Raw genomic sequence first — 8,094 nt, 5'->3', positions numbered from 1 at the left:
CACACACACACACACACGCACACACACACACAGTGGGCTGTTGTGCCTCTAGCCATGAGTGCAGCTTCTGGGAGGCTGATGCTGCTGTAGATCCACCATGTTGACAACTTTTAATTTGTATTTTCTTCCCATAAAATGACAATAATCACAATGATCACATCACATCACTGCTTTTATTGTGACGGGGGCTTCTAGTGGCGTCGTAACCCACAAAGAATTATGAGCCGACTCTGCAGTTCCTCTCAGTTTCTATGGAGCTTTTTCAACTCTTTTTTCTGGTTTCACATCCTGCGGCTTCACTGTTTTGATTCAGTCTCTCAGCTCTCATCGGCCACAGGAAGTAAACAAAGACGTGCTACGTGCCGCGATCTAAACAGCAGACAAAGTTAGCAACGAGCTACCTATTTATGGTTGCGTGTTCAGAGGGTTACAGCTTCACCTCCTTAGAAAGGCGAGTACACGCTGAGGCTACAGCAGCAGCTGTCACTGGTCATGACGAGCTGCTTCCTTGGAAACATTAGAGAAGCTGAAGAGAAACGCACATCTAGCAAAGCCACCTTCGCTTCAAACCATACTGTGAACACACTGACTGCCCGGCAGCAGTCTCCTGAAGTACTGACACAAGGTGAAATAATCATCAGTCACCTGGATGTGACTCCAGCTTTACAGGGGCTTCACTTTCGCACACGCAGGCCGTAGAATTTTAATTTTAAAATCAATACAATTGCCATTTTGCTCATCAGTCTACGCTCAATAACTCATAATGACAAAGTGAAAACAGGGTTTGGGAATTTTTTTTTTTGCAGATTTATTAAAAACCAGAAACTGAANCTTGCATCCATTGAACTTGTGAGTTTTTGGAGAGTTTCTGCTTGAATTTCTTTGCAGGATGTCAGAATAGCCTCCCAGAGCTGCTGTTTTGATGTGAACTGCCTCCCACCCTCACAGATCTTTTGCTTGAGGATGCTCCAAAGGTTCTCAATAGGGTTGAGGTCAGGGGAAGATGGAGGCCACACCATGAGTTTCTCTCCTTTTATGCCCATAGCAGCCAATGACACAGAGGTATTATTTGCAGCATGAGATGGTGCACTGTCATGCATGAAGATGATTTTGTTACGGAAGGCACGGTTCTTCTTTTTGTACCACGGAAGAAAGTGGTCAGTCAGAAACTCTACATACTTTGCAGAGGTCATTTTCACACCTAAAGGGGCCTACCAGCTCTCTCCCAATGATTCCAGCCCAAAACCATGACAGTTGATTAACAGCCCAAAACCATGACAGTTGATTAATTGGAACGTGGCGTATTTATGGTTGCGTGTTCAGAGGGTTACAGCTTCACCTCCTTAGAAAGGCGAGTACACGCTGAGGCTACAGCAGCAGCTGTCGCTGGCCATGACGAGCTGCTTCCTTGGAAACATTAGAGAAGCTGAAGAGAAACGCACATCTAGCAAAGCCACCTTCGCTTCAAACCATACTGTGAACACACTGACTGCCCGGCAGCAGTCTCCTGAAGTACTGACACAAGGTGAAATAATCATCAGTCACCTGGATGTGACTCCAGCTTTACAGGGGCTTCACTTTCGCACACGCAGGCCGTAGAATTTTAATTTTAAAATCAATACAATTGCCATTTTGCTCATCAGTCTACGCTCAATAACTCATAATGACAAAGTGAAAACAGGGTTTGGGAATTTTTTTTTTTGCAGATTTATTAAAAACCAGAAACTGAAATCTCTCATTTACAGAAGTATCAATCACTATTGGCCAATTTTCATTATAAATACGTGATCTGTAGATCAGCATTAACGCTCCTAGTCACCGATCACCTGTGGTTAATACCCTGGTGTCTGCGGCTGAGAGAAGCACTGTGTGGTGTAGTCCCGCCTCCCACCTTGTTCACTGCGCCACCAAAACAAAACAACATGTCGGCCGTGTGGAACAAGGCGTGAGGGACTGACAGAACGTACGGCATCTGCAGTGCACGACAAAGATGATCGGTATCAACAAACAGATACGGGACAACATCAAACTCTGTTTTACATTCAGTTTCAATATTTCTGAGATTTACAGAAACTCTTTTTGAATATATTGTTTTTCTATGTACCAGTTACTATAGACCTGGGAGATATCCAACATTTATGTCTGATACAGTCCAGCCAAAATATCTTTGTTTAATATCTTTGTTTCATTATAAAAAAATATTTTTATAATATAATTATACTATGAATTTAATGTTTTAGTTGCTTTTTTATAATATATTTATATATTACTGTATTTGATCTTTCAGATTTTTTATTATATATAACTATATTATTATTTCTTATGTTTCAGGTATGAGGAAGTTTAATTATCACATGCCAAGGTAAAATGTGAAATGAGTGAAGCAGTGAAATGGGAGTCAGAATAAAATAAAATGTGATATTATGAAAAATATCACATATATATCGACTCAAGCCTCTGCAGAACCTGTACGTGGGAACTCCAGAGTGGTTAAGGTGGATAGTGCCACACACCGAACCCCATCACCCTGATCTCTCTGCACACTACAACAGCAGCCCCTCTGGCATTAGCAGCAAACACTGGACATGAGTTGTGCCACAGACTCAGTTCATTTATACTAAAACTGAAACAGGGGAACCATCACTTCCTCTTCCAAAAACCAAACAGACACTCTATTTTTTCTATATCTTCTAATTATTCTGTATGATACTGAATACATTAATATATGTAAAAGATTTGAAGGGAAACAGACGAGACTTCAAATGTACTTTTTTTAGAAATTGTGTTTTTGAAATGAGAAGATGGTGGTAAAAATACAGGTTAACGCGCCACAACGTGCAGCACAACCAGCATGTGGCTCCTCACTGTTTATTTACACTCCACACGATGATTAAGAGGGGTAATTGTAACATCAGGAGACCAGAAATAGCAGTGACACGTCTCTGAACAACAACAACAGCAGCAGCAGCAGCAGCAGCAGCTGGTGAAAGAACAGCAGACACGAGGATTTAAAACTGTTTGACTTTTCACCAGGACGCTCCTCTGGAAACCTGCCTCGTGTTTCTAAACAGTGGAAATACAGCGAATTAATTCCACACAACCGAGCAGCAACAATCAACTACCCAATGTTCCACACGATACGATGACCGTGACCTTCTCTCTTTATAGAGCGACGGTCAGACAGGTGCTGATTCTACTCCACGGTCATTTTATAACAACCTCAAAATGTTCCACAATCCAGTGGCAAGAAAAGTAAGGGAACCCTTTGGAGTTATCTGAATTTATATATTAATTCGTCTTAAAATATGATCACTACTTCATCTAAATTACAGTCATGAACAATCACAATCTATTTAAGCCGATAAAACACAAATCACTGTATTGTTCGGCTTTAAAAACCGCTTCAGATAGACGTCATTGATTGTTACCATGGTAACGTTGGTCTTAGGCCTGAGTTAGTCTGGGGGAAAGGTGTCTAATGTGTTGGTTTCAAAATGAGTCAGTCTTTATTTATGTGGAACGGTCTGACTTGCATTAATCTATGAGCAACATGAAGCCCGGACCAACGCGGCAGCAGATCAGAGGTGTGGGTTAGAGACGCTTTCATTTATATCTATACATCTGCTGATGTGAACAATGTCTCACAGAAACAAGATCTCAGAAGTTACAGAGTCGCCTCAAAGAGTTTAGATCTTCATCTGACCACAGTCGACCGTATGCAAATCACCGGAGCACAGAGTCCGCGACGGGACGTGACGGAGGAAGCTGCTGCTCTGCAAGTAGAAACACTCCTGCGCCTGAAGTTTCAGACTTAACAAACTAAGGTTGAACTGTTTGGGAAGAACACGCAGATCTATGTGCAGCATTATGAGCTTCATGATCTGGGTCTTTGCTCCACATCATGGTTGTTGGGGGAGGGGGGGTTTGGGTGGGGGGGGTCTCCTCCAGGATAATGTCAGGGTGTCTGTGCACCTGCTGAAGCTCAGGAGAAGCTACGACCCTGAACAGCAAAGTAAATCTACTACAGACAGTAAATCCACCTTCTGCAGCGGCCCAGGCCTTAATCCAGTGGAGACGCTGTGGACTGAGCTGAAGAAAAACACCAGGCATCCTGAGAATGTGTCTGAGCTCTACGAGGAAGACGGGTCCAGACTTCCTCCTGAACACTGAGCAGCTACTGGAAGAGCTGGTTTCAGCTCGTTGTGTTCAACAAGGACATGAAACACTATATTTGTTTTGTGTTATTAGCTTAAGCACACTGCGTTTGTCTGCACTCGTGTTCAGGTGCGTCCTGTTTGGTTTAATTATCCTTGAGATGTGTCCACCTGTGGTCAACTGAATTGATTGGACGTACACACCTGTGTATATAAAAAAGGTCCCACGATTCACACTGCACATCAGGACGAAAACCAAACCACAAAGTGCAAGAACTCTCTGTGGAGCTGTGTGATAAAACTGTGGTCAGGCAAAGGTATAAAACTATTTCTAAAGCTCTGAGCGTTCCCAGGAGAACAGTGACCTCAATGATTGTGAAATAGAAGAAGTTTGGAACCAGGACTCTTGAGTTTGGCGTCTGGACAAATTGAGTAATGGCCCAAGAAGGACCTCGGTCAGGGAGGTAATCAAGAACCCAATAGTCCCTCTGACAGAGCTTCAGAAGTCCTCTGCAGAGAGGGAAGGACCCGACAGACGGACAGAAGCTTCTAGACTGAAGCCACTTCGAGAGAACGTTGTATGACGGCCTGCTGGAGTTCAAACAGCATTAAACCTCCGAGAGCGTGAGGGAAAAAGATTCTCCGTCTCGGCCTGATGAGACAAAGATCGAAACCTTTGGGCAGAACTCTGTGCGGGAGGTTTCAGCTGCAGGGACAGAGAGACCGGTCAGAACTGAGGGAGGGATGAATGAAGCCAAACACAGAGTGCACGCAACCTGAGACTCAGGTGATGGTTCACCTGTCGGGAGCACAATGACCCCGGAGCAAACAGCCAGGACAACAAGGGAGTGTCTTCAGGACGAGTCCCCAGCCGAGGCCCAGACTTAAACCCCGACGACCACGTGAAGGGAGCTGAGGGTGGCAGCTCTCAGACGCTCCCCGTCTAATCTGATGAGATAAACTGCTGAAAATGCAGACGAGCGAAGCTTGAAGAGAATTAACCAAGAAGACTTCTACAACAGTAATGAATTAAGCTCCTGAATTCTTTTGTAAATGGGAGATTTCAGTTTTAAATTTTCAAGAGATTTGCAAAAATATCGTTTTCACTTTGTCATCGTGGGATATTGAGTCTAGATTGATCGGCGAGAAACAGGGCAGCACGATATGCATTATATTATATTTTGGCAGATACTGTGATTTCAGTTGGACTTTTCATTTTTACATTTTATTTTCAATGAAAACATATAAAATTGACCAAAACTTTTGCAGCTCCTGTGATTTGAATTTTGCACTCGGCCATTTGAGATTCTGATTATATTTCTGAAACCACTCTGTTAATGAATGTGGAGGTTTAAAAAACATTTATTAGGTGTAAACAATGACGGCTGAGTTCCATTTAGCTGCTTCAGGCTTAAAATCCTGGTGTTGTTCACGCTGCCTCACTGTCCCTGTCAGGGCTTTGCTGAGACACTTGAATGGAACACAGCCATTGATAATGTTATTAGTAACACACCTGTGCTTTTCCTACTGTGACGACTCAAAATGTCTGCTGGTATAATAGAGGAGGGGGGGGACGCCGCAGACTTTTTTTTTTTATTATTTTTATTTTACAATGTCGGCCTTTCATTTTCAAATCTTTTCAAAAAGTGGAACCTCCTGGGGAACACAGTCAAATATTTCCTGGTTCAAGCTTCTCAAATGTGAGGATTTGCTTATTTGGTTGCAACACAAGCTCTTTTGAAGACGTCCACTTGGGCCTTCGGGATTATTTCACCGTTTTCCAACATCTTATCAACTAAAAAAAAAAAAAAAATGACTTGAAAGTTAAAACTTTTAACTCTTGGTTATTTTGTTCTGCTCCAACCAAAACGATGCATCTCCAAAATGTCAACTTTATTTTTTTTTTTTTTTCTAAGAAGAAAAAACAACAAAGTCTTCTAAAAAGTTTTGTGATAATTCATTGTGTTTCACCCACAGTTACTTTGACTCTAAGGGATCCATGACTGGGGAACTGGTGCTGTTAACAAACTTTCCAACTCAATTTCAGCACTTCCTCTTGAGACAGCAGAGAGAGCAGCTTCAAACCATTTGGTTGCCACCTACACTTCGCTTCCTGTTCTCTTCTACTGACGACGACAACAACAACAACAACAACAACAACCATATTGTTTCATTTTCTAGTTCACAAGCAACAACACCTGGAAGCGCACAACCTTTACAGACTCTTAAGTGTTTTCTGGTAACTTTGGCACACATTTAAACTACATATTTTCTGGTTAATTCTTACTTTTTGCGTACTTTCTGTATCTAATTCACTGCCACACACAGGTTTCCATTAACAGACTTAAAAAAAAAAAGAAAGAAAAGAAAAGGGAAAGCAAGTATGAGAGCTGGCATTCATTTGCACACATGTTTAGTGAAGTGTAACGCGGTGTAGCTGCACTGGAAACACCAGGTGAACTGCTCTGTTCGTCGCTTTGAGGTTAAACGAGTCACTTTACGCCGTTTTCCCCTCCCCACGACCGTGAACACAACCGGAGCCACTTCAGCAATAAGGTGCAAAGAAATGATGTGACTTAGAAAACAACAGTAACAGTGGGGCTTGCGTAATTTTTCTTGCAAGACATCTTTGCCAGCTAAGGCCAGTCTGAGGTGATGCACAATGTTCCGACTGTAGGTGAACAGGATCACCGGGGATGCTCTACATTACCTGCCCGTACACCTTCGGCATGGTCGATTCTCCGGTGCTCCGGCGGCTTCGATGCTGCGGGTAGGTGCCGGAGTCTGACCCGCCTTCGGAGGCACTACGGTCGGCCAAATGCAGCGCTGGAGCCGCGGCGCCTCCTCCATCTCCGTCTGGGAAATCCTCATTCGCTTCTATCGTGAAAAACCCTCTGTTTTGAGGCAGCACGTAGCTCTGCTCCGGGTGAAGACGAAGGGTCGACGAATTTATTCCAGCGACCCCGAGGACTAATAAATACAACGAACACCGAAGAGACGACTGCATCCTGCCCGCTTGTGTTATCGCCATGTTTGTGTACGTTTGGCTCTGGATTAGGTAAGACTGAAGAGCTCCTTCTACAGGCGGCGATGTCCCCGATGCTGCGTTCACAAACCATGGGAATGTCGGGAAGATTAGCATTCCCACCACAAAGCACGCATCTGTCGGCTTAGTGGTACACACAAAAGGCAGCTAGCAAGCCTAAGGTGTTCCACGCATTTTTTTTAGTTTTTTGTTATTATTGAAAGACAAAAATAAAAGAGAAACACAGCATTAAAAACACACGAATAAAAAAAAAAAACAATAATAAAAAATAAAATAAAAAAACACCTGAAAACAGAAACAAACGTCACACAGCAATATTAAACCTACCCATATGTAAATGTTATATGTGTTCATACAGTATATTGATTTTCCATATATATGAAATATAAGAACATTTAAAATGAAAACATATATTTAAAAATTGAATATGAAACGTGTTAGAAATTGTATCTGTATGCTTGTATTTAGGTATCTAGAATTTTTTATATGAATGTTTATGTATGTAAATTACAATATAAATTGAATATATTTCGTTAATATATATGGTTGCAACATGTTATACCATATAAAAATGCATCATATAGATATTGTTAATATATGCATATACAAATTGTGTGTGAATATTTCATGTTTTGACATTATTGTGAAAAGAAACGTAAGAATGATACCTTTAAAAAAAAATTTAACTGTAATTTAAACATTTTCATATCCGAGCTGTGTGAAATGTGTTTTTTTTCTTTTTACAAGTCCTTTCACCAAATATACCTAATTATTAAATAGCCTATATGGAGAGGTGTGGCCATGCAAGGCCTTCTTGACTTCTGAGTCCTAAGTATAGATGCTTATCGCAGCAGACATATTGGCCTGTCCTAGCAGGAAAAGCACAGGTGTAAT

The 8,094-nt window shown here is 41.9% G+C and overlaps 1 protein-coding gene across 1 annotated transcript in view; it reads right to left on the bottom strand.

Annotated features, from left to right (window-relative positions):
- The window catches only part of sorl1 (sortilin related receptor 1), an 87,578-nt gene extending 80,338 nt beyond the window's left edge, over nt 1-7,240 (bottom strand). The window contains exon 1 of the mRNA XM_022762983.1: nt 6,865-7,240. Within this exon, the coding sequence (XP_022618704.1) occupies nt 6,865-7,185 (321 nt within the window). The 5' untranslated portion in view covers nt 7,186-7,240. The remainder of the gene's footprint in view (nt 1-6,864) is intronic.
- Between the last annotated feature and the right edge of the window lie 854 nt (nt 7,241-8,094).

The sequence above is a fragment of the Seriola dumerili genome, unplaced genomic scaffold (assembly GCF_002260705.1).
Source record: "Seriola dumerili isolate Sdu_G_001 unplaced genomic scaffold, Sdu_1.0 BDQW01000458.1, whole genome shotgun sequence".
Lineage (NCBI taxonomy): Eukaryota > Metazoa > Chordata > Actinopteri > Carangiformes > Carangidae > Seriola > Seriola dumerili.
Note: the sequence above shows the minus strand (reverse complement) of the source record. Positions and strands in the feature narration are given on the sequence as shown.